Source organism: Tenrec ecaudatus, chromosome 1 (assembly GCF_050624435.1).
Source record: "Tenrec ecaudatus isolate mTenEca1 chromosome 1, mTenEca1.hap1, whole genome shotgun sequence".
In the NCBI taxonomy this organism is placed as follows: domain Eukaryota; kingdom Metazoa; phylum Chordata; class Mammalia; order Afrosoricida; family Tenrecidae; genus Tenrec; species Tenrec ecaudatus.
In genome coordinates, this window is record NC_134530.1 from 242,730,802 (window position 1) to 242,758,118 (window position 27,317).

At 48.3% G+C, this 27,317-nt stretch overlaps 1 protein-coding gene across 1 annotated transcript in view; it reads left to right on the forward strand.

Annotated features, from left to right (window-relative positions):
* MTARC1 (mitochondrial amidoxime reducing component 1) overlaps positions 1-15,091 on the forward strand; it is a 35,584-nt gene extending 20,493 nt beyond the window's left edge. The window contains exons 5-7 of the mRNA XM_075540584.1: positions 8,164-8,225; positions 8,334-8,405; positions 14,203-15,091. Of these exons, the coding sequence (XP_075396699.1) occupies positions 8,164-8,225; positions 8,334-8,405; positions 14,203-14,329 (261 nt within the window). The 3' untranslated portion in view covers positions 14,330-15,091. The remainder of the gene's footprint in view (positions 1-8,163; positions 8,226-8,333; positions 8,406-14,202) is intronic.
* Positions 15,092-27,317: the final 12,226 nt, after the last annotated feature.

Sequence of the window (27,317 nt, forward strand, 5' to 3'; positions counted from 1 at the left end):
CGCTTTGTTCTAACAAACTGTCATTCTATGATACTCACCCTCCCAGCACAATCGCTGAAGACAAAATGGGTTCATAAGCAAATGAGGTGAAGAAAGCAGATGGTGCCTGGCTATTAAAAGATATAGCATCTGGGGTCTTAAAGGTTTGAATTGAAATAAGCAGCCATCCAGCAGAGAAACAGCAAGCCCACATGGAAGAAGCACATAAGCCTGTGCAATCATGAGGTGTCATCGGGACTGGGTAGCAGGCATCAGAAGATCCATAATAAACAATCAGACAAACCATGAAAAAAACATATCATTGAGAATGAGGGGGGTTCAGAACAGAGACCCAAAGCCCATTTGTAGACAATGGAACATCCACCCACAGAGGAGTCACAGGGAAGGGAAATGTCAGCCAGGATACAGTAATGCACCGATGAAACACAATATTCCTCTGGTTCCTTGAGGCTTCCTCTATCCTGACCCCATTGCTCCTTCTCACTTCAGACTAGACCGGTGCATGTACACAGGTATAGATAAGAGATAAGGCTCACAACACATGGAATCCAGGAACAGGAATGGGAATAGCAATACCAGAAGGGCAGGGTGAAGTGGGAGGGGAGGAAGAGAGAACTGGTCGTAAAGATCAACACATAACCACTACCCCCCCCAGGGGGAAGACCAACAGAAGCCATGGGGTAAGGGAGACAGTGATCAGTGTGAATATGAAATAACAATAATTTATACTCTATCAAGGGGTCATGTAGGTGGGGGAAGGGAGAGAGAAAAAGAGGAGCTGATACCAAGGGTTCAATAGAAAACAAATGTCTAGAAAAGAATGATGACAATATATGTCAATTATGCCTGATATAATTGAAGTATGGATTGCAGTAAGAGTTGTAAGAGTGCCCAATAAAATGATATTATAGCAAAATAAGAGAAACGTGGGTAAAGGGAGACAGTGATGGGTATAAGATATGAAAATTATAATAATTTATGAATTATCAAGGGTTTGTGAGGGAGGGATAGTGTGGGAGGAAGGAAAAATGAGGAGCTGATATCAAGGGCTCAAGTAGAAAATGTTTTGAAAAGGATGATGGAAACATGTACAAATATGCTTGACACAATGGATGGATGGATTGTGATAAGAGTTGTAAGAGGCCCCAGTAAAATATTTTTTTAAGAAATTAAAAATCCTGCTATATTTAAATATATATGTCTTAGGCATTATATTAGCTTATTTCCAAGGATGCATTATTGACGAGTTCTATAGCCCTGTTGGCATAGCTAGCTAAGCAATGGCTTGATAGCTGCAAGGTCAGCAGTTTGAACCCACTAGTGGTTCCGAAGGAGAAAGATGAGGTTGTCTGGTCCTGTAATAATTTAGAGTCTCAGAAACCCAATGGGGCAGATTGACTCACTCCTACAGGGTTGCTGTGAGTTGCAATTGGCTCCAGGGTAGTGGCTGCTGGGTGAGAGGGTCATTGCCTGAAGCAGAGATGGCAGAGCCACCTCCAGTCCACCCTCAGACATCTACATTGTGGCTTTGCCTGAAGGGCCTTCGTACTTGGTTTCTAATGTCCTTCCAGATTCTGGAAGCAGAGTTGTTTTTCTAGTTGCCTTCAGATATTGAATTTTATTTCCTCCCAATACCAAAAACCACGCCTACTCCTATCAGTCAATTCTGATAAATAAGTGGTGGATGGTAGCCACTTGTGGGTCAACACAGAGGCACTTGCTCTGAGCTAGGGACTGAGGAGTTCTGGTTACGTCTGGGATTGTATATGGGAAAAGGAGAGGGCCAGGGACTCATTCTATCTTTCAGTTTTACTATGAGAAGTGATAGAGCCCTGGGGTTGGTTCTGACTTATAATGACCCTGCAGGACAGAGCAGAACTACCCCCACAAGTTTCCAAGACTGTAATCTTTATGGCAGCAGACAGCCTCATCTTTGTCCTGTGAAGTGGCTGGTGGATTCAAACCACTGACCTTCTGGTCAGTAGCTGCTCCATCAAGGCTCTTTATATGAGACAAGAAGATGTGCTCAAAGAAAAGGAAGCTAGGACCCGGGGGTCAGAGGTCAGAGGTCTGGTTTCAGTGTTGTCTCTGGCTTCTGTATGACTTGGTGTAGTCCTTCCAAGTTGATTTCACTTTGTCTAGAAAATGGATTGATAATTTTGGTCTAGGTCATTGGGACCTGGGTTACCTTCTACCTTGCATTGCTAGATAACCTAGACTCTTGGCCTTGGTTCAAGGTTGATATTGTAATGAATAAAAAGTAAAATGCATACAAATCAATTTAAGGGTACCTCCAAAGTCACCTCTGACAGTTTGTTAACTATTCTTTACTCAGTCCCAATGCTTAAGCTGATCGCGCCTTCTGAAGACGGAAGAGGTCTATATATGTGCCCATCTCGCAGAAAAGGGATCTGACAGAATTTGGAAAGTAACGATATTGTTACTATCAAAAGCAAGTAAAATTTTCCTGAAGGTAATTTAAAAACCATTGCATAGAGAATTTCCAGAAATTCAAGATGGTTTCATAAAAGGACACAAATAAAGGCTCCCATTGCTGATGACAGATGGACCGTAACAGACAAACAGAATGCCAGAAAGATGCTTACCAAATCAAACCAAACTCACTGCCACTGAGACAATGCCAACTGACGGCGACTCGACAGGACAGAGAAGAACTGCCCCTGTGGGTTTCTGAGACTGCAACTGTTTACAGGAGTGGAAAGCCCATCTTTCTCCCATGGAACAGCTGGTAGTTTTGAACTGTGGAACTTTTGGATCACGGGCTCTATTGACTAAGCAAAGGCACTCAACTGTATGCATCATAACAAATTATGGATAACAATTCAAATGGGAACTTCAGAACATTTAATTTTGCTCATGTGGAACCTGTATGTAGCCCAAGAAGCAGTCATTTGAATAGAATGAGGGAATGCGACAGGATTTAAAATCAGGAACGTTGTGCATCGGGTTGTAGTCTTCCGGCACACTTACTCAATGTGTACGCTGAGCATATGGAGTGTGAGAAGCTGGGCTACTTGAGGAAGAGCCTGGCAGCAAGACTGGGCAAAGACCCGTCAACCATCGGAGATGACACCAGCTTGCTCGCTGAAAGCAAAGAGGACGTGAAGCACTTGCCAATGAAGATCAAAATCCACAGCCTTCACTATGGATGGAAGCTCAAAAGGGACAAAATCCTCACAACTGGACCAACCCACAACACTGCGATACAGGGAGAAAAGACTGAAGTTGGCAAGGATTGCATTGCTCAAGGGGAGGCTGTCAGGAAATCAAATGGTGTATTTCACTGGGGGAATCTGCTGCGTAAGACCTCTTTAGAGCGTTAAAGAGCAGAGATGTCACTCTGAGCACTAACGTGTGCCTGACCGAGCCAGAGTGTTTTCCGCTGTAAAATACAGCTCTTTTCAGAGCAGTGGCAGGATGAGATATGTGAGATCAAGTTTGGAGCACCCTGGGCCAGGCCTGGGATCTGAGCTCGTCTCTGTCTAGAGTGACATTCTGGTCTATGGCTTTCAACACCTGAGACACCTTGGGTGGAAAAGTGCCCAACCAACTCACGCTGACCCCTGTGTGTCCGTGTAGGACTGGGCGATAAAGGGTTTTCAATAGCTCTCGTTTCAGAAGATCTCCAGGCCTTTCTTCTGTGACACCTCTAGAGAGAACCAAATCGTTAACCTTTCAGTTAGCATATTACCCATTTATATGCCAGGGACTCCTTCTATATACTGGACCCCCCTAATCCATAGCTCTACCCCATAACTCTGCCACCGCCCATGCCATACCTCCCCCTCAATGTATAATCTCAACTAGAGTGTGTCCCAAATTGAGGGCCGACTCTCTCCCCCAAGCCTGTTCCTCCCAGTCTCTCCATCTCAGGATGGGGCAGCTCTGAGTACCAAGTGATCAGACTTGGAACCACACTCCTTCCTCTCCTTCTCGCACTTTCCCCCCATAAGCAACCTGCTAGTCTTGGTGCTCTGCTGCTAGCTTCTAGAGCGGTGGTTCTTGCCCTTCCTAACGCCGTGATCCTTTCATACAGTTCCTCATGCTGTGGTGAACCCCAACCATAACATTATTTCATTGCTACTTCATAACTGTCATTTTGCTAGTTATGAATCGGGCGACCGCTGGGAAAGGGTCGTTCGACTCCCAAAGGGGTCACGACCCCCAAGTTGAGAGCCGCTTTTCTAAAGACTGGCCTCTCTTGCCATCTACCTTCATTGCTTCCCTGGGCTAAGTCACACCATCTCCCAGCTGGGTTGTTTCAATAGCCTCTTAACTGGCTTCCCGGTCTCCACCCTTGGCCTACCCCAGCCCCCACCTGTTCAGAATAAGCCTGTGGATGTAAGGCACATCATGTCACTCTTCTCCACACCTTCTCGTGGATTTCCACCCAGGGTCAAGGACAACCCAGAGCCTTTGCGATGGTTTGCAAGGCCCCACATAGCCTCATCCTTACCTTGCTTCCCACCCCTGCTCCTGCTGCCCCAGCCACGCCAGCTGCCTCCTCCGCGCTCTCCTAGCTGGCTCATCTGCCTGGCACCCACCCATGCCTTGCACACCTGCAAGAACACTCCTCCAGCTCTTCCTGTTCCCTGCTGAAGCCCTGGGGGGATTGCTTTCCCTGTAAAATTTTGTGTGGAGTCATCAATGTCCCTGCCTTTCTCCAACTATTGATGGCTTGCATTTCTCAAAAAAAAAATTAAAAAGTCCCGCCTCCTCATTCTCATATCCAAGGCCGTCCATACCCTCCACATGGCTTGTGTAGCCAGCCTTCATTCCCAGAGCAAACTCCAAGCACGCAACCACACCTGCTGTCCACTTGATTCTGACTTTCAGCGATGCCCTGTGTGTGTCAGAGTCGAACTGTGCTCCAGGGTCTTCTCGGCTGTAATCTCTGTGGGAAGAGATCGCCAGGCCTTTCTTTCCACTCTGCTGCTTGGCTGAGGCCCCACCACCAACCTCTGAGTTAGTAGTTGGGAGCAAATGGCTTGTACCACCCAGAGGCTTCAGTATACTGGCCTAGAACACTCTCCCACCTCCTGATAGTCTCCCAGAACCTTGCTCCTGTCTGCTCATTTGAAATTCAATCTTCTTTAGAAGCGGCATTCTCTGTGAAGTCCCGAGAGCATCTGTCTGTCCTCCTCTAAGCTGCCCGGTGCTCCCATGTGCGTCTCCCACACCCTCACTTGTGCTGGCAGGCTCCTTTGTGGTGTTCAATGCCATCCAGGCCCCATCACATGTGTTCAATAGAACTCCGTCTCCCTTCTTCCGAATACTTGGTCCCCTGTGAATCTGTTGTCTGACAAGTAGACTTCTGCAGGTCCCTCTGGTGTTTAACACAGTTCCAGACCCATCGTGTGTGTTCACAAAGTTCCATCTCCCTACTTCCAAATGCCCATTTACCCAGTCTCTGCATTCAAGTCCATTCCAACTCTGAGGGACCTCACAGGACAGGGATGCGCCCCAGGGCCCCCAAAGGCTTAGATCATGACTGTAGCTGACAGCCTCACCTCACTTCTATGGGGGACCCTGTAGAGCCATTGGGGGCTTACAGCTGCTGACTTTCTCGTGAGCAGCCCAATGAATAACTCCCTCCACCACCAGGGCTCCTGAGACCACCAGATTGATGACTTCCTTCTGATGGGACACTTCTTGTATCCCCCTCCTCGACACTTTCCATGGCTCAGAGTAGGGGCCGTGGAAGTGTTTGTACAACTAATTCCCTAACCCAGACTCACTCTCATATCTCTCCTTTTCTACCATCGGAATGCTTTTGTAGTGCATGGGGCTAAGGGAGCTTGAGGATGAATGGAAAGGTTGACAGCTCCAGTCCACGCAGGGCACCTTGGAAGAAAGGTCTGGCAATCTACTTCCAAACACATCAGGCACTGAAACCTTGTGGACTCAGTTCTCCTCCGACCCACACGGGTGCAGCAGGAGGCAGAATGCATGTGCTGCTGTTGTGGTGAACAAGGGATCCCCAGTGTCATAGTGGGTTCCTGTGAGGCTGCTAACTACAGGGGAAGAGAAGGCGTTCTACTCCTGTAGAGAGGGACGGTCTTGCAGAGTGTGGCTGAGTCGGAACCCACTGGGTGGCAGTGAGTTTGGTCCCCTGTTGGAGCTGTTTTGACCTTTGCTGACCAACGCGCCCTCTGGTGGAAAGATGCACACTGCACAAGTGAGGGAGGCTCCAAAGGGCTTTCTTCTGAGTTGTCCTGCTTAGTGAAGAGACTCATTGTATGATTACAAAAAATATTCTGCACTGCCTATTTCAAAAATAGTGCACACGACCACAATCAAAATTTGGAGTGTGACTTTCAGTTGGCTGATTTTAATTCGCAGCTACTTTCCCTGCAGCCCTTGGGCAGCAAGAAGGAAGGCCCAGGACTTGGGCACCCTTTGGTGTGTTGGGCTTTTTAATTGTGTCACCCTCCGCCTGCCAGTCCCCTACCCTCCTCCCCAAATCCCCGCCCTTGAAGGCTCAGCTCTGGGAAGGTTTCTATCGATTCTGAAAAGCCTCCACCGACCCGCCCACTGGGAAGATGGCCTTCCTCCAAACCCTGGGGGGGGGGAGGGGGCACACCATGTGCTTCCTTATCATGTTTTTCCCCGAAAATCCCTGCAGCTTTACAAAAGGAGATTGACCTTGACATACATACCTTGTCTCTCCCGCTGGATTTGAGGGCCATGGCGGATTTGTTCCAGTGAACCAGCCAGCAGCCCACGGAGCCCCCAGGCAAAGGCCGGAGGAGTGACTGGGTTGAATGAGAATCCAAACCAATCAGTGCCCGTGGTCCATGGAGCTGCCTTGGTTGCTCGGCGTCCTTCCCCCATGTGTGTCTGTCTGAGCCTAACAGGGTGTTCCATGGTTGTGATCTTTTGGAAGGAGGTAGCCAGGCCTTCCTGCTGAGGTGGTTCATGATGGTTTCCAACGTTTGGTTCTCAGCCAGGGACTTCCTCTCTGCTCTAATGGAGCCTGAAGAAATAGGAGGTACCAGTCCTGCTCGCAGGTACCTGTGTGCTCTGGTGGTCTGGTAGGCATAGGGGATAACATAGGTGTCCTGATCTGTTTAACACAAGGCCCCATCTTGGAGTCTGTTCTGACTCATGGTAGCCCTGAAGAATAGAACTGCCCAACGGGTTTCTAAGGTTTCCAACTTTATGGAAGCTGGCTGCCCCAGTTCTCTCCCATCACCCACTGCGCTCAAGGCCACGGAGTCAATTCTGGTTCACAGAGACCCTGGAGGACAGAGTAGAGCCGCCCCTGTGCACTTCCAAGACTGTCCATCTTTACAGGAGCAGGATGCCGCCTCTCTCTCCCTTGGAGCAGCTGGTGGTTTGGAATTGCTGACCTTGAGGTTAGCAACCCAACTTGTCACCACTGTGCCACCCGGGCTAGGGACCCAAAAAGGGGACCAGTGTAGCCCCTTCTGTCTAAACAACATCTTCCTCCTCCTCCCCAACCCTGGAGTCAGATGGGATTAAGGGGAGGGGGGAGTACTTCCTGAAGCGGAGTCCCCCCGGGAAGTGCATTGGGCTACTATGAATCGAGCATTTGGCAGCCAGAGTTCATCCCGAGGTACTTCAGAAGAAAGGCCTGGCAAAATGCTTCCCCAGAGCCAGCCACTAAAAAATCATATGGCCACCATCCTACTGTGGCACACAGGAGGTTCCCCTGAGCTGGCCGTGAGTTTTCTTCCTGAGGGAGGAGGTGAGTCAACCACCATTTTAAGAACGAGGAAAAGCAGCCGCTCATCTCAGGTGGGAGCGCTGGAGCCTCCGAGGCAGAGAGGGCACCCATGGGAGAATGGGCCTCTGCCGGCCTCTCAGGGCTGAAGGAAATATCTGCCACTTTGCACCGTGGTGGTGCCACTAGGTATCAGCTCACATGCAGACACGACATGCACAGCGGTTAAGTGCTGATCTGCCAAACCCAAAAGTCTGTGGTTCAAACCCACCCACCGCTCTGCAGGAGGAAAGATGAGGCAGTCTCTTCCCATATGGCTTGTAGCCCTGGAAACCCCAGAGATCCGCTCTGCCCCATGGGGCAGCTATGAGCCCATAGGGCTTGACAGCTGTGGGGTAGGAAGTTCCTTATGCAGCGTGGGCGCTCCTGAAGTCCTCATGTGCTTTGTCCCTTAGGATTCTTGGAATGAGCTTCAGGTGGGGGACGTGGAGCTGAAAAGGGTGATGGCCTGTACCAGGTAAAAGACTCTTCTGTTCCTGCGGGGGCGGGGGTGGGGTGGGGGTGGGGATGGGCCAAGGTCAGTGCCCACCACCCTGTGTGACGCTCTGTGTGTGCGTGTGCCTAGGTGCATTCTAACCACCGTGGACCCTGACACCGGAGTCATGGACAGGAAGGAGCCGCTGGAGACCCTGAAGAGGTACAGCTGGGCAGGCGGGGGGCAGGGGGAGGGAGGGAGGAGGGTCTCATGTTGCTGTCTCAGGGTGTGGTGATGTCATTGTCCTCCCCATCCCCACAGTTGGCTGTGTTGGAACCCACCCACGGTTGCAACTAGCTTGTTGAAGGCCTCCCTCCCCCCACCCCGGGGCACTTCTGAGGGGCCTTGACCCAGCAATCTTTCCATTAGCAGTTGATTCGCTATTTGCCCGTCTGGGAAGCTCTGTGTACACACCAGTTTGTTTATCCATTCGCTGGTGGTGCGCATGCTTTGGCTAGTCTGAGCAGTTGCTGCCGGGAGCGCTGGGAGCTCACCACCCCCCATCCTGGCCCCAGTGGTGCTGGCAACTTGCTCCTGCGGGAGCAAGGGGGTGCGGTTGCAGAGGTGGGCTGCTCAGAGCCGCCCTGACATTCCAGCGAGTCCCCCAGGCTTTTAGTCCCTCCTCCATTTGGGGGCTTGTGTTTATAGAAGGAGGCTTATTGGCCCCCAGCCTGGAGTCAGACAGGAGGTGGGTAGCGGGCACCTGATCTTCTGCAGTCTGACCCCCGTTGCTTTGACTGGCCCCCTAGGCTAGGCAGTCCAGCCAGCCGAGTATCTTCTTGTATCTCTGCCTGAGGTTTCCACGGCCACAGAGGCTGCGATTTATGTTTTCTCCAGGACAGGTGGGCAAAGCTCGGGCCCTGGATGCCCAGCCTCTTTCCATAAATCACGAGAAACAAGCAAACAGTAGTGTCAGCCACATCCTCCCTGCTCCTGGGCACTTGCTGGCAGCCTCGCTGCATTCTGCCTGCTGCTTTCTGTCTGTCTGTCTGCTGCTGGTGCCTGATGGTCTCCTGGAAATCACGCTCTCAGCAGGAAGATCTCGCTGTGTGCACTGTCACACATTGCAGCAAGGCAAAGCAATGCATGGAAAAGAAGTAAGCCTGGCATCGCAGGGCCTCTGTGCAGTACACTGCATGGGGGGAGAGGCTCTAACTGACCTCCTCTGGCTGCCCACTGCCACCAGCCAGGGTTCAGGCATGCCTCCATGGTCCACCCTCCTTTACCTATTGTGATGGTACCCATTTCTCCCACCCCACTCTGTATCTATGCTGGGGTCCACGATCGCTTGTAATGGCTACACAGAACTCACAGGCAATCCTCATGATTAAGGGGGCTTGGGGGGGGGAGTTAGCAGGTTACCAATCAGGAAACAGTAAGGACAAGTCACTGATCCACGGCACCACCTCCTCAAGCAGCAGCCAAGTCTCTGTCTGTCCCTCAGTCTCTCAGCCATCTGCCTCCGTGGGCCAGGAAGCCGCCTGCCTCTCAGGCTCGCAGTCCCACCGTCACGTGCTGCTCCTCTTGCTCTGGCCCCTAGTCCAGGTGGCACGGTCTCTGGTGCCTCTGGTCTCCGCCCCTGCCCCTTCAGGCAGAGATCTGGAACGTGGTCTTCTGATGCTCCTGGGCTTTCTCTCTCTGTCGGAGCTGGCCCTTGTGTGCAGAGGAATGGCTCTGATGGAGGCGTGGGTTTCATCTTTTAGCAGACCAGACCTCCAAGGAGGCAAAGGACGGGGACGTAAGTCACACCCTCTAGCAGAGTCTAAAGCTACTGTTAGATCTCTCTGGGGATAGATATACCTCGGTCCTTGGTTCCACGTGAGAAAGAATTCACGCCAAAGCCTGGTTTGTGATCAAGTGAGTTTTATGAGAGAAGTTTCAGGTTCACACAGGCCCTCGCAGGGCTCCTCCCGAACGTGCAGCTTGTCTGGAAGCTGCTCGCAGAGTCATGCAAAAAGGTCCCACTCAACTCTGGGCTCCTGCCCTTTGCAGGATTCCACGGGGAGGCGTGGTGGACGACCCCTGGCTGACCCCATTGGCTGAATTGAATGCACCTGGCCTAGGTGGGCCAATCCAGGTGCAACACCCACTCATGCATACCTGGTGGGAAACCTGAACCTCTGAGCATGTGCAGTGTGCCACTCCTTTGTTTCGTAGCTGGGCCCTCTGGGTGTGCGTAATGGACGCCCCAGCGCCTACGCTTGACTACCTAACACTACCTCCCACCCTAATCCTGTAACCCAGAACACCCTGCAAAACCGGATCATGGGCACAGGCAGAGAGAGTCCAGAGTTGTAACACATGGCCTAAGGAATAATGGCTAGAAGGGCTAAATTAATTGCTTACGTCTTGCTCCTCCAGGTATAGGGGAAGGAATCATGGGCCATTGCCAGAAACTCACAGCAGCACCCAGTGGGGCCTGTCTGCTAACAGGAGAACAGGGCGATGTGATTGCTCTTCTCTTTCTTAAGGGAGAGTGGCTGGCTCAGGGATCCTCGCAGTCTCCGGACTGGGGGAATCGCACACTGTGGCTTCAACGTTATGGCTCCCAATAGAGAGACGAGAGGAAATTTGCTTTGTAGATACTCAGGGAATTGCCTGGGCTCTGTAAACAGTTGTTGTGCTCAGTTGCTGCCTGGAAGGTTTAAATGAACCCAGAATTGCCTCAGAAGAAAGGCCTGGCCATCTGCTTCCTGAAAACCAGCCTCTGGAAACCCTCTAGAGCCCAGTTCTGCTGTGATTCATGAAGTGGGGCTAGGAGCAGGAGACGACTCTGTAGAAATTCCTTTAGATGTTCAAGAGAAATTTTGCTGGAGGCGTGAATAATGTTGACAATAAGAACAGTTTTCCACAGGCCTTTTATGGTGGCCTGGCTCTGATGATGTAATTGGTTGAGCTGTTAAGTGAAAGGCCAGCACTTTGAAACCACCAGCCACTCCAGGGGAGAAAGGTGAGGTTTCCTGCTCCTGTAAAACCTTGAAAACCCTGGCGAGCAGGTCCCTCTGTCCTGTAGCGCTGCTGTGACTTAGAATCCATAGCAGAGACTTGCTTGGGTTTGATAACAGACCTCGTATATCTTTCCTGGAATTACAAAAAAAAAAAAAAGAAAAGCTTTCTGTCATCAGGAAGATGCTGACCATAGGGACACTGTAGGGCAGGGTAGAACTCCCCCTGTGGGTTTCCAAGGCTGGAACTCTTTATGGAAATAGAAAGCCTCATCTTTCTTCCAAGGAGCGGTTGGTGGTTTTGAACTGCTGACTTTGTGATTAGCAACCCAATGCATATAACCCACGACACCACCAGAGCTCTAGACACATGTACAATACTAGTGAAATTTTAAAGCACAAGGAAGGAAACCGGTCTAGTGGTGGTGTGGTGGGCTACACTTGGGTGCCAACCACAGATCAGCAGTTCAAGTCCACCAGCCGCTCCATGGGCTGGGCTCTATGATGGCTGGATCAGCACTTCTCCTTGGCACTCTCAAGGCTGTTTATTTAATTCTTACCCCAATTTCTCAGAACTGGGTGTGTGTATGTCTTTTCTTCATCACAAGGGAATATGCACTGAGTAATGAACTTCTCAGCGAGTGTGGAATTGATGAATATCCACGGAAATATATAGACTGGACAAAAGTCACGGAAGATTCTTGTATCAGAGAATATTGTCTGTTTTTCAGTCTGGTGATCCGTACTTAATGTCTTGTAATACTTCTTTATTCCCACAAGAGGTCGTGAGTGATCTCATTTGGTTTTTCCACACCCCTGGAGAGGCAGCATTGGGAAAAGACCAGGCTTTCTACTCCGGTTAGAGATTTACAGTCTCTGAAACCTTCAGGGGGAGATTCAGCCCTGTCCTACAGCGTCACTGTGAGTCAGAATTGACCGATGGCAGTGAATTACGTAGTCTCTGGTGGGATTTCTGATTTGGAGAGCAACTTTGGAATTCAGCTGCTGGCAATCTTTCTGTTTTCTTATTTCGAAAGCAAGGTGGGATGAAAGCAATGTTGGTTCTATGTGTATTTGCAAAGTGTGAGGAGACACGGAAAGAGAAGTCTTGGCTGGAGGAGGTGGCTCTTGCTGTGCCAGCACACACATCTGCTCATGGGTGTGCACATTAGGCCTCCACGCCTTCTGCCTTCACAAGATACCCACACTGTCAGTGAAACGGAGCTCTACCCGCCCACAATCACTCGTGGGTCATCGGTGACCTATAAGGCCTGGCATTGGGTGTGAGCAGTACCAAGGGGTTAGGGGCAGTTCCTGCCCTCCAGTGGCTGCCTGTCTGAGAAGAGATAAGACAGGCACCCTGACTTTTTAGAACAAGACATGTGAGGGGACGAGATATTGAGGATGGGGTGGCATGGCATCTCTGGTGGGCTTTGAGTACAAAGTAGGATTGGAACCCTCAGAGAATCAGAGGGGCATGCCCCACAGGTGCTGCAGAGAGCACACAAAGCCAACTGCAAAGCCAGGGGCAGGACTCTGGGGCTTGTCACAAAGTGCTGTGTGTGTTCAATTCAGGAGTAGAGGGTGACAGGCTTGGACAAGCTGGTTGGGGCCAGGTACAGGGCCCACCAAGCTGAAGAATTGGATTGTCTCTGGGCACTGGGGAGCCAATGCAAGCTTCTGAGCCCCTGAGCGATAAGGCCTGAACAGAATTAAGTAAAAGGGCGAGAGAGTGAGGACCAGAGACCAGCTAGGGAATGATTACAATAACCTGAGCATGGTTGAAACAAGACTTGACAGTAGGCTTGGGCTAAACAAATTGATGCGAAACCTCTGTAAGAACAACCTAGAGGATTTCGCACCTGCTGCATGTGAAAGAGGAGCTCTGGTGGCGTAGCGGGTGCTGAACGGGTGGCCAACCTCAAGGCCAGCAATAGGGAACCACCAGCGAACCACAGCAGAAAGATGAAGGGTTCTACTCCCCGCAAGAGCTGCAATCTCGGGAACCCACAGGGGCAGTTCTGCTAGGCGCCAGCATTGCCACGATGGCAGTGGGTTCAGTCGTGAGAAATGAGGGATGAAGTGTAAAGGGTTTCTTCAGAACTCCAAGCTCAAGTGACAAGAAAAAAACACATGAGAGACATGGAGGAGTGGAGGGCGAAGGAAGGTGCAGGGTATAAGTAAACATATGAGTAACTAATAGGCAGTGCTGTCGCAGGAGAAAGAGCTGGTGGTCTGTTTCCAAAAAGATAATCGTCGAGAAACCCCTGTGGAGCCCCGTTCAACTCTGGCACACCAGGATCATTGTGAGTGATCATCAGTGTACAGCAATGGGTTGTTCATTTTTTAAATTATTAATCATTTTATCGGGAGCTCTTACTGATATTATAACCACCCATAATCCAGTTAGATCAAGTATAGTTTTACAATTGCTACCAACATCAGTTTCAAAACATTTTCTTTCTTCTTGAACGGGTTGTTAATTGTAATTTAAAATGTTTGGGCCACCTTTTCATGGCGTTCCTGGGTGGCATGAGCAGATAACACCCTTGGCTGCTAATTGAAGGTTTGGCGGTTCCAGTCCACCCAGAGGAACCTAGAAGAGCCTGGAAACCCAGCCACGCAAAGTGCCCTAGTGCCTGGTTCCACGGACACACGCAGCTTGCTATAATCTAGAACTGACTCAACAGTGACAACTTATGAAGCTCTCTTAATACGGCAGAGAAAGGGGAAACTGACCTAGAGAGAGGACGTGGCCTGTGCTCGTGGTTAGACTTCTGCAGTTTGTGCACTGGGCAGGCTGCGCCATGAGCAACGCCAGGTGTAAGGTTCTCCTGGACTCTGCTGATGGCACTGATCCAGAGCTGAGCAATGGTGTGTGTGTGTGTGTGTGTGTGTATGTGTGTGTGTGTGTGTGTGCGCGAGACTCAGCCAAGGGGAACCCATGCGCGGTTTGAACACTGTTTGGCTGTGACTCGTGTGTCTAATTGTATTCCCTTATTCTCTAATTGCAGTTACCGCCTGTGTGACCCTTCTGAAAAGGAGTTATATGGGAAATCACCTCTCTTTGGGCAGTATTTTGTTCTCGAAAACCCTGGCATCATCAAAGTAGGAGACCCTGTGTACCTGCTGGGCCAGTAACAGACACTACTTCGTGGGGAAGCAGATGCTTTTAGAAAATGGCCTGAAAGATGACCACACTGGGCCCTCAGTGCCCGGGAACTGCCCCTCGGGGTTTCCTTCAGATACGAGATTTTGTGTCTCCCTGCTTCCCGTATCCCAATGCACAAGGCTTGATAACCAAGCAGGACTTCAGTAAACCACATAAGCACCAAGACAGGGTTCTGAAAACCGCTGTTAAACTGTGATTGTGACCTAGTTCTTCTTCTTCCTCTCCACTCACCTCCCCAGAACACTCATCTCCATTGCTTCATTACCACCCGGAGAGAAAAAGAAGAGAGAAAGAGGGAGAGAAGAAGGGAGGACCGGAAGAATGTTCTAGAATGTTTCAGCCCTCCCGTGCCGGGGAAATCACAGGGCTAGATGCCACTTCATTACTCACTGTCTCTTGTCAAGCCCCTCTGGTAACTTTTAAAGGAGCTTAAAGAATTTGACAGAAAACACTTAAGATGCCCGTTTTTCATAGCTCCCCTTGAGTCTGGAACATGGCTTCTCAGTCTCCGTCAGGATTTGATGGATCCTCATAGTACTAGGTTTAGGCAGGCAGACATGGCAGGGTGAGAATCAATGCTCAATCCAGGGCAGGTTGCTGCCGGTCTCCCATAGGCGCGTCTCCCACAGGCTTGCGTGAAAAGCAAGACAAACACAATTCCCTGGCTTTGAAGGAAAACACCCACTGTATTCCCTTGTGATTCAAAAGCTTTCTAAAGACTCAAGAGCCAGGAGGAGCACCAGCGAGAGAAAGTGGCTTGCTGTTGTCTGAGATGCTGTGTGGTGTTGTCTAGGGACGATATTGTGCCTTTCTTAAGAAAACAAAGAAACTCAAAACATTCACAGCCATTGCACTGATTTTGACTCCTCGGGGCCCTACAGGACAGGGTAGAACTGCTGCTGTGGATTTCTGAGAAGGTAACTCTTAGAGGAGTGGATGGACTGCTAACCTCAGGGTCAGCAGGCCATCACACGTAACCCACTACTCACCCGGCTCCTTCCCTTCTGACTAGGAGCAAAAACAACCGTCCCTGAGAAGAGAAGATGTCACCTAGTGGTGTTGAATTACAGTGCAGCTCATGTCATTAAAAAGATTGGCGGGGGTGGGAGGGATGCGCGCGCGCGCGCGTGTGTGTGTGTGTGTGTGTGTGTGTTTCTTTTCTAACCTGGAAAAGAGTCCGAGGGTGGTGCAAAGGGTTCATGCACTCAGGTGCCACCTGAGGGACATGCTGGAGGGTCAGAGACACCTCAGAAACAAAGGCCTGGCAGCTACTTCCGAAAAATCACTCCTTAGACACCCTGGGAGCACAGTTCCGCTCTGCATCAAGTGGACTCATTGGCAACTGGTGGCTGGTTCACTTGGACCCTGGGAATAGTGTTGAAGGAGGGAGTTGGTCCTGCAGGTGCTCTTCCTTTCGCTGCCTCAGGTGTTTGATTCCTGAAGTGTTCAGAACAGCGACTGTGCTGTCACAGAACATTCCAGATCCTTGCAGGGCACATCCACCCATGACCGCATGGCGCACCTAAAACTTGGGTGGAAAAGTTCTTAAGTCTCTAGATGAGGGGGAAAATACCATTTCATGATTTGAGCCGAATCACTGAAAATCTTTAAAAGGTGAAAAGAAAGTATGTAAATTCATTGAAAAAAAAATCTAATTGGTCTGCTGATGGAATTCTAACTCTAGCTTAGGATGAAGTATATCTCTCAGTGAAACTGTTTTATTGCATCAGGGAGTGGACTAAATCTTTCAGAAACTGTAAAATAAGTGGACACTGTGTTGATTAGTTACAAGAAGTGAGACTTTGAAAGGGGAATGGTTTCATTGGCTTTCCTGGATCCTGGAAGCTGTTTGGATACACCTCAGACAGCACCGTGACCTCCTTGCTTTTTAGGACATTCAAGAGACATTTTGCAGCAGATCTGCCTAAGGTGACACTCTGTCAGATTCTTTGACTACTTCCCATGGCTGTTGATGATCCAAGTTGGAGAAATTGGCCAATTTTTGTTTCCTGGCTTTTCCGCGATGCTTGTGGTCAGGGGCAAGCCGAATGTCTGAGCCCCAAACATCTAGCTTATTGTCAGCAGGAAAGGGGGGCTCTGGTGGCATAGTGAGTTAGGTATTTCGAGAGCAACAATGTGAAACTACCAGCTGCTCTGTGGGAGGAAGAAGAGGCTCTCTACTCCCGTAAAAGAAGTACAGTCCTGGAAACCCAAAAGACTTGACTCGATGGCCGTGAGTTTGGCCTTCGGTTTTGTGAGCAGTAACAGCACTTTCCCCAGCACACAATCTATGTGACAGACTGCCTTTCACACAACTGTTGTTCTCAGTGGCCAGCCCCTGCGGGAAGCTGGCCTTGCAGAACAAGCCTCAGACAAAAGGGGGCAGTACGACACCATCACAGGGGTCCCTCTGAACGCGGAGCGCAGGAAGAGTCCTGCTGGAGGGCAGTTTCCAATGACCTCTAGAGTCTACAGTCCCCAAGCTTTCTGTCCGTGAGTTTTAAAAGCCATTTGCTTGTGTTTATTTTATATTTAATGGCTTGGTTAATGCCAAAAGGCAGGCTGATGTCCCGTTTATTTTGGAGACTGAACATTTGCACACCATTTCACTTGAAATACAGGGTCAAGGATATAGGCGATCACAAACCCTCGTTTAAGGTCTCCTTACAGCAGCGTGTGCTTGACATTCTGGGTCAGGTCAAATGATCAACCTCTGCTGGATGTTTCATTCTGGGTGGCAACTCTATACTGCAAACGCCGTGGAGACAGTGGCCGAGCTTGCTCAGGACTGTGGAGGAAGGCTCTCGGCTGGCTGCCCGAAAGTCTTGCTTTCATTGCTACCTCACCGAGATGATTAGAAGCTCAAAACCAGGAGATTAAAACTGCAGCTCATATACACCAGGGAGTCCCTGGATGGCTCGAATGGATAACACACTTAGATGCTAACTGGAAGACTGGAGGTTGGAGCTCACTCAGGGGGAAATATATAATTCCTGAATAATCAGCCATTGGAAACCCCACAGAACTTCATTCTACTCTGACACACCTGGGCTCGAAAGGGAGTTTGCACACAAGAGCCAAAAAGCAATCAGAGTGAGTCAAATAAGAACGAGGTGCCTGCTCCACAGTGGGGGATACTCCTTGGCTACTTCACTGAGAGATGCAGGGTGCAGCCTCAGGAGATGCGGTTGCGAGAGATCTGCTGATAGGGTAAACATGTGGGTGGAGACCCCTACGTGTAGTTTGACTAGGCTAGTGGGATTTTGGAAATTGGCTGTGCCACCAACTGCAATGGCAGGCACCCTCAGAATGCTGCCCAGAGCTTGCCAAATCAAGCAGTCCATGATGGTGGTGAGCAGTTTGGTGGGTACTGGCATCACTTCACAGTCTGGGGTGCACATCTAAAGGTTGGCATTGATGCCCTATCTAACTGTGCATTGCCCAGAGTTCGACTGGGATTCTGAGAGTCTGCTTTGGAGGGCTGCTGCCATGGAAGATTGCATCAGAAAAGTAAGTCCCACATACCTCTGTCCCCTTCAAAGCACATTCAAGGGTGTAGAACAGCGGTTCTCAACCTGTGGGTCACCACCCCTTTGGGGGTCGAACTACCCTTTCACAGGGGTCGCCTGATTCATAACAGTAGCAAAATTACAGTGATGAAGTAGCACTGGAAATAATTTTTTTAAACATTTTATTAGGGGCTCATACAACTCTTATCACAATCCATACATATACATACATCAATTGTATAAAGCACATCTGTACATTCTTTGCCCTAATCACTCTCAAAGCATTTGCTTTCCACTTAAGCCCTCCGCATCAGGTCCTCTTTTTTTCCCCCTCCCTCCCCACTCCCCTCTCCCTCATGAGCCCTTGATAATTTATGGATTGTTATTTTGTCATATCTTGCCCTATCAGGAGTCTCCCTTCCCCCCCTTCTCTGCCATCCATCTCCCTGGGAGGAGGCCACATGTGGATCCTTGTAATCAGTTCCACCTTTCCAACCCACTCACCCTCCACTCTCCCAGCATTGCCCCTCACACCCCTGGTCCTGAAGGTATCGTCCACCCTGGATTCCCTGTGCTTCCAGCTCCCATATGCACCAGTGTACAACCTCTGCCCTATCCAGTCCTGCAAGGTAGAATTCGGATCGTGGTAGTTGGTGGGGAGGAAGCATCCAGGATCTGGGGGAAAGCTGTGTTCTTCATCGGTACTACATCGCACCCTGACTGACCCATCTCCTCCGGAAATGATTTTTATGGCTGGGAGGTCACCACTACATGGAGAACTGTATTAAAGGATCGCATCATTAGGAAGGTTGAGAACCACTGAAGAGAGACAGGAGAGAAACCCATTTGTCTGTGTTTAATACAACCCATTGCCTCAGGTCGTTTCTGACTCACAGTGATTCTGTGTGGGTCAGAGCAGAATTGCTCCATAGGGTTTCCAGTGGTGGAGTTTTAGAATCTCCCAATGGATTGGAACCTTGAGCCATTTGGCAAGCAACTGAAAACAACTCTGTAGACTCAGGGACTCCTTGTTTTGTACAACCCTTTCCAGAAGGCATGCCACCTTTCGAGGATCATTGCTCTGATTTCTGGGGGAGCTCCTGCCAAGAGAGCAATCCTAATGAGCATTAGTGATGTATTCTGGTGAGGGCAGGAGACATTCAAAGTATCTCCACTCACTTGGAAGAGCCCTTTCTGAATGATCCCTCTTGTCATCTGCTTCTTTTCTCTGATTGGTGCAGAAGTATGGGTCTCAGTCTCAAATCAAACTCGGAGAGAGTGGCGTAGACCAGTTCTGCTAGTAAGAGCCTTAGGAAACACATCCCTTCTTCAGACTCATTGTCCAGCCCTACATTCACAGATGCTCCGAGTGTGTCAAAGGAAGCCAAACACAAACAAACCAAAGCCATGGCCATCGAATCCACCTAACAGCAGCTCCTGTTGCTGTCAGGTCCCAGAGCAACCCTACCATGCTCAACAGAACGGAAATACAGCCCAGTCCTCCGCCATCCTCGCAATGGGCCCTCTGCTTGAGTCCACAGTGTCAATCTATCTCTTTGGGAGTTTTCTCCTCTTTTTCCACCCCATCTACTTTACTAAGCATGATGTCCTTTTCCAGAGACTGGTCTCTCCTGACAACATGTTCAAGGTACATGAGGTGAAGTCTCGCCATCCTTGCCTGTAAGGACCACTCTTACCGTACTTCTTCCAAGACAGATTTGTTTGTCCTTCTTTCAGCAGTCCGTGGTACTTTCAATATTTTCCAACACCACACATCAAACACATCAATTCTTCTTCGGTCTTCTTTATTCAAAGTCCAACTTTCTCATACACAGGAGGCGATTGAAAATACCATGACTTGGGTCAGGTGCACCTTAGGCCTCAAAATAACATCCTTGCTTTTCAACATTCTAAAGAGGTTTTGTTCAGCAGATTTACCTAATGCCATGCATCTTTTGATCTCCTGACTGTTTCTTCCATGATTATTGATTATGGATCCAAGCAAAACAAATCCTTGACAATTTCAGTCTTTTTCACATTTATCACGATGCTGTCTATTAGCCCTATCTATTGTTACCTACCTATTGTTGCTGATTTCAACTACAGTGACTCTATATAGGGTTTCTGAGACTGTAAATCTTTATGGGAACAGATACCCCAATCTTTCTGCTGAGAAGCTTCCGGTGGGTTTGAACCACGGACTCTCTGGTTAGCAGCCTAATGCCTAATCCATTGTGACATCACTGCTCCTTGAAGAGAACCCAGACTGTCTCTAATCCTGGCCTTACTGCAGTGCTCCAATCCCCAGCTCAAAGCAGCAAATGACGTCGAGTGCAACTCATAGTAATTCTGTAGGACAGTGTTTCTAACTTTGTTTTTATGGAAGGAACCTGCCACATCTTTGTCCCCTGGTGCAGCAGATGACGGTGAGCGCCCGACCTTTTAAATTTTGGTCAAGGCATGTTCATACGTGTTCCAGAACACTCCATATGCCAGGGAGGCCCCGCCCCGCCTGTCGGCCTGCAGGCCTTGCCTTTGTCACTCCCCTGTATCTTCTCTCATCTAGAGCTGTGTCCAGCCCACTGAGCAGAATGAACCAATGGGCCCTATTTCGAGTTACACTGTAGCTTCACGTAAGCTCGGACAAGCAGTATCTGTTTCTTCCACTTTCTTAGAAATGGACAAAATGACTTCTAAGTGTCTAAAGTCACCCGTTTTCAAGCAAAGGGAAATATCTGGCTCAGCATCTGACAGGTTCTTGGAACTGGGACAATAAAAATGTATCTGAAGGATCCCCCATCTGCTCCTACCATCCTCTCTTCAGAAGAGGCTCAGGCCACAACTCTTATTGTGACCTTGCCCTGCCTCAAAATGCCGCGGCTGGGGGCCTGATGGAGTGACTGGGTCCCACGCGCCGCAGGATAGCTCAGATAGAAGTTGCCTTAATTACCATATTTGTCTTCCTGGAAAGGCACTAGGTTACCTTAAGTAACAAAAGGAGCTGAGAAGTGGCTTTCCATTCAACTTCTCCCAAAGCCATTTTTAATGGGTGGGTCAAGTTCACCCACTTTCGGCTTTTGACCAATCTGATCTTTTCCACCTTGGTGGTCCGCAGCCGTGTTCTCTTAGCTTCCCAGAGAAGTCTAGACTTTGCTGCCTAACGCCTCCCTCCTGGGGAGTCGCAGGCCCTGAGTCTTGCCTTTCCTTCTTCTATGCCTCAACCCCAAGGGAGCGCTGGTGGGGGAGTGGGCAGTGATGTGGGCTGCTAACAACAGCAGCAGTTCTCAACCAATGGCCTCTCCACGGGAGAAAGGTGAGGCTTTTTGCCTCGTAAACCCACCAGGGCAGTTGTTCTCTGTCCACTAGCGTCACCGTCAATTGAAATCAAGTTGACGGCAGGGAGCTTGGTCTGTTTTGCTTCTCACTGACCCCAACCTATGTCTTCAGCAGCCCGGACTCCCTCGACGGAGCCAGGATGATCTAATTAAGGCCTCGCTTCTCTCCCTGGCATTTGTTGCGAGTGTTCGAGATAACGTATTGTCGTCATAATGATTTTGGATTCATATTTTTACACCTAAAAAAGTCCCAGAGAGATTGGGTCCACTCGGTCTAGGGGAGGGCCACCTTCCTGATGATTTACCCAGCAATTAAAGCGGCTTGTTGGTCAGAGGCCCTGGACGGCCACGGACAGCTGGAGAGCTCTTCTTTGCAAGCAGCTCTGGTTAACATCAGCCAGGAAAGCTCTTTGTAAACACGTGAATAATTGATCTCCCAGTGTTCACATAGCTACCGAGGAGCCGAGCCCATATGACTCATTTGCGAGCCATGCCTGTCGTCTGGATGCCATAACATTGGAGGAATGATGACCATTTCTTGGAGGTTCTTCTGTGGCCAGCTTCGCCAAGACCGAGGCCGTAATGGTTTGTTATGATGACCTTTGTTATTCCATTAGGCTCAATTGCTTTAAAAAATGATGTGTGCATACTTTAGGAACGTTTTTACCCTTTACGTTGACCTGACATCATAGTTTATATTACAAAATGTATTAATGACAGAGGAGTGTTTTCATGTCCCTAGGACAAATTTTAACAACCATAATCTGCCCTTAGTCATCATAAATATAAATGTATTGGTCAAACAGATCTCGTTAATGTGGCCAAGATAAATGCAAGTCCATATTTTAAGGCAGCCGAAGTCCTAGGGCATGTATTTGGATCTCTTTGTGGGACTAAGAGATCTTGTGCATGCACTATCAGAAGGCTGAGAAAATTAACGTGTTTCTCCCTCTGGTTTTGACTTGGGCAGATATAAACGTCTTGGAGATGTCAAGTAGGATTTTTCACATAGTTTCTGAACACCATTAATGCCTGATGGGGTAAAGTTTAGTTCTTAAAGCTGTAGCCTTCTCATTATGTTCAAGACAAAGAAACAATGATTTCAACTTTTAGCAATGTGTTGCTCAGGCAACAGTTCCTTGCATTCTACTGTATCTTAAATTTTAAAAATATCTACTACCACCACTGCGACAAATAAGCATACACACACAGCACACACACCATTCTAGTTCCTTGAGGAAACAGAGTCCTTCTTCCGCAGAAGTGTAGCTGAAGTTTTGCATAATTTAAGTCGACAATCCATAAGTCAGCAGCCCATGTTCTGGCCTGGACAGGAGAAAATCTTTGTTTTTCTTTGTGACACTGCACTTGGAGAAGTGCTGGCCTTTGTTCTTGATGTCCATATTTTCAGCTTCTAGGAAAATAAGCCCTTGGAAAAGAAATGATCTTTAATAGGATTTTTATCTTGAACCATTAAAATGCATTTAAGGTGGTGATGTCTTAAATGACATTCTCTGAAATAGCAAGCTCTTTACAGGAGTGAGTTTATCTCCCCCACCTGTGGTAAACATCCTGCCATAATTAACCTCCCCATAGACTCTGGTCACCTAGCAAGGACTTGCATTACAACTACTTACTCTTCTTCCCTTCAAAAGACCCCAAGCTCACTGCTATTGAGTTGATTCTGACTCACAGCAACCCTAAAGGACAGTGGAGAACTGCCCATGTGGATTTCCAAGACTGTAACCCTTTACTGGAGTAGATAGTCTTGTCTTTTTCTTGAGGAGCAACTAGTGGTTTCTGATATGCTGACCTTTCGGTTGGCAATACCAAGTAGTAGGCCCTAGGGGGATGATTTAGCCTGGGCTAATCTGTTTGTGGGCGATGGGATTCTTTTCTAAATGTGCTGGTGTGCAGGCAGCATTACACTCTCCTGTGTTGCTTTACCGCTTTGAGTAATTTCAAAATGTGGCCTATCAGAGAGTTGGAGGCCCTTTTCTGGAAAGAGAGCCCAGAATTCAGCAACTGAAAAAGCCCCAACCCCTCCCAAGCCATCAAAACCCTCAACCACAACCAGACAAACAAGGCCCCCCCAACTCCACTCAGACCCCCAAGAGCCCCAACCCCACCCAGATACCAAGACTCCAAACCTTACTTAGACCATTAACACCCCCCCACACACACCCAAGATTTCAAGACGCTTTACTCCATCTAGACCATCAAGAACCCCCTCTTGCTAAAACCAAGGAGGATAAGAAATTGAAAGGTACTGTCTTTGGATATGATCTTGAATGATAGGGACATAATTTAACTTCCGACTTCAGTTTCTTATTTCGGTCCCTCTGGACTTTAATTTGTAAGGGGGGCTTAATTTTAGACTTTAGACTTCCTGGCAGTTGGAAGGGGGTGTATATTCAAATGTTCTACATTCAAATGTAGAATGTTCTCAGGTCCAAATTTTGTTGCTGGAGTGCCTTGATGGCATTGTTTGATTTCACTGCATAATCTCTAATAGATCGCGTTTGTCCATGTGACTGGAAATCATTTACAATGGAACATAGAAGAGGACAAGCATTTCCCATCTTGACTCCAGAAAAGCCTTGAAGAACAAATGTTCCGTACTGATCCATTTCAGAACCACATGGGGTAAAATTCTACACTGCCTGCTGGGAGGGCCAAGAAGACCCACACGGGGGTAGCAGCTGGTATTGAAGGAAGGAACTAGTCTCTGCTGACAGCGTTCTGAACACCTATGGAAGCGCTGCCCCTACTTTGGGTTCATCACCGCCGTAGCAGTTAAGCACAGTAGGTTCAAAACACAAAAAACCAGGGAGAATTTTTGGGTGGCGGTGCTAACCTTTTTTCTGACCACATGCACCCAAATGAAGCGGGATGAAATAAACTTGACTCCTCTCTGCCTCCACACAGAGACCTCCTTAGGGACATCTGATTGGTAAAATTTGAAGCACCGATTGAGCCCTGCTTCTTCTCTTCCTGGGGAGCCCTTGTGGTGCTGTCAGGGAAGCACCGGACTGCTAGCTGCACGGTCAGCCTTTCAAACCCACCGACTGCTCCTTGGGAGAGAGTTGAGGCTGTCTACTCCCTTAGGGATTTACAGCCTCAAAAACCCAAAATAAGGTCATTATGAGTCAGAACCCATTCAATGCCAGTGAATTCACTTTGTGGTCTTCTCGTTCCCCTTCCCCCTTGGGCTCTGCCCAAGGTGCTGGCACTTTGGTCCTTTGTACCCATAAAGTAAGCTCAAGCCTGAAAAGGTCCTGCCGTAATCGTAAGCAGGGCTTTGAACCAATTCTGCCAGTTCACTTGTGGCTGAGGAGGCAAAACCAGGAAGGAACTAAATTTGTACAGGGTGTGAACCAGGACAGCATGCGGAACAAGAAAAAAATATTGGTTGACACCCTGATAGAACCTCAGGTTCCCTCTCAGAGAGCGAGAGCAGCTTGCCTGTGGTAGGGCAGCAAATCTTCTGACAGCAGAGTTGGAAACCGAGTTGCCCCACTCAAAGACGGCTGCAGTTATGCCAGTTTGACTGTGTGTATGCCCCCCGCTGTCCCGGCAACACGCTAATCTATCATATCTGGGTCTTGAGAGGACTCACTACACGTCTTTTGAGTCCCCCATTTTTCTGCCCTTCAGTTTCCTCATTCCAGTTATCATTCCACTTCACTCAGATTTTAGAAATTCAGGTCCATTCCCCTTTGGCGGACCAATTGAATCTTGGGAATCAGACAGCAACATTCAATTGCTTCTCTATTCTTATGTCACACTTTCCATCCTAACTTTTAGATATAATAAAGCAGAGAGATTTTGATCGGGTAGTGAGGTGGGGGACCAACCCCACCATTTCAGCCAGAAAGAGAAATGACGTCCTAACACTTGCTGCCACATAGATGAACTTTGAACAGATGAGGTTGAGTGAAATAAAGTAGTCTTAGAAGGACACGTACTGTGTGATCTCTTTTATATGAATTAAGTTAGTATATAACACAAAACTCTCACTGCCATCAAGTCAATTCTGACTCAGAGTGATCCTTTCGGACAAGGTAGAAGTTCCCCCTTTGGGTTTGCAAGATGGTAACACTTTACAGGAGTGGAAAGTCTCCTCGTTCCCCCAAGCAAATATATAGAAACCACAGATAATTAGTGGCGGTCTACTAGAGGTGGAGGGAGAGCAAAAGGGGAAGTTTGGGCTTAGGGACACTGAGCTTACACTAATCATAGTGAAATAACTTAGAAAAGAATAGCAAGGTTAATCTAAAATTATATGTCCATTTAATCTCACCTTGCACCTTATGGAGGGGCAGGGAGTTTGCAGAGCACTTTATCCCTCTTCACATCCATTGATCTTTGGACAATCCAGGGAGGTGGGATGAGTGGGAAGCCTTTGCTGCCTCGGTACTATAATCACACTTATTCTTAATGCAAAACTAATGCCGGTGAAATTCCAAAAGATTAAGGAGCTTGTCCACATAGTACATGATGCTCTAGAATTAAAACTCAAGGTTTGGGGGCTCTTGATAACATGTGGATGGATGACTCCTTGAACTATGCCCTGAGGCCATTTTTAAACTGTCACCAAAACTATAGCCCTGAGGTCTTCATTGAATAAAAAATGACTCATCTTAATACTTCAAGTATTTCAGCCTTGAATATTGTGCTCTTTTGGTGAAATGCCTGCTCACACGTCAGAGCAAACTGACTACAGCAACCGGAAAGGTTGGATGAGAACTGTAGGGAGGTAGTTAAGTTTAAAGCAATGACCGTGGGACAGCATGGAGAAAGAGGATAAAGATTTTGCACAACTTGAAATGGTAACCAGTGCCACTTAATTGTACATGTAAAAATTGTGGCAAGAGTGTATCGCTGTGTATGGTTTCATCAACATTTTTAAAGTGAAGAAAAAAAGTGTGGAAAGTATCTCCACTGAGAAACAGATTTAACTATACAGTCTTGATCTAAAATATTGGTTTACGATTTGATGATGGAGACTTTATAGACTGATGTGTATCTGAATTACCTGGCGGCCTTCCTTAAGAGGAACATGACTGCCTCTGGCTCACAGCTAGCTTGCTGTGATGGGTCTGAAGGGGGATCTACGGAAACCAAACCAATTGCTCTCGAGTCAATTCTGACTCCTGGATGCCACATGGGTGCCAGGGTAGAACTTGCTCCATAGGCTTTTAGTGGCTGCTTCTTTAGAAGCAGGTCACTGTGCTTTTCTTGAGGGTGCCTCTGGGTAACTCAGCCCTCCAATATCCAGAATAGCAGCACAGCACTTCATTCCATGCACCACCTGGGAATTCTGACTTTGCACACAGGAATCACGCTGGAAAATATTTGGAAGACAGCTACCTGGTCAATCAACTCCAAGAGATTTCTCCATTTTTCCATTCCAATGATAACTGATCCAAGAGAATGTGAAACTTGTGGAACAGTCATTGATAGCATACACAGGTAAAGTTTTGCTGAAGATCATTCAAAAACAGTTCCGTTTTGTTTGTTTGTTATTTGTTTGACATAGATGATTGAGCACCTCCCGCGTGGTATGCTTTTTTTTTTTTTTATGTTCTTTTCTCATTTTTTTTCTTTTCTTTTTTTTTAAATTTTAACAATTTATTGGGGCTCATACAATTCTTTTCACAGTTCATATATATACATACATCAATTGTATAAAGCACATCTGTACAGTCTTTGCCCTAATCATTTTTTTCTCTTTTCTTCTTTTACATTTTATTAGGGATGCATACAACTCTTACCCCAATCCATACATATACATACATCAATTGTATAAAGCACATCCATACATTCCCTGCCCCAATCATTCTCAAGGCATTTGCTCTCCACTTAAGCCCCTTGCATCAGGTCCTCTTTTTTTTTTTTTTTAAATTAAGTGGATTCCTGCCCCTCCCCCGAAAAGAATTTTTTCCAAAGGACGACATTGACTCTGCAGCTCTGGGAGATGGACATATTTGATCAAAGCACACGGGAGCAGATGAAGGGGCAGGAGGAGAGAGTGGAGCACAGCCTGGCCCACCAGGCCGTGATGATGATGTTCCTGAGTAGAGCAGCCAGTCCACAGAGAGAACAACATG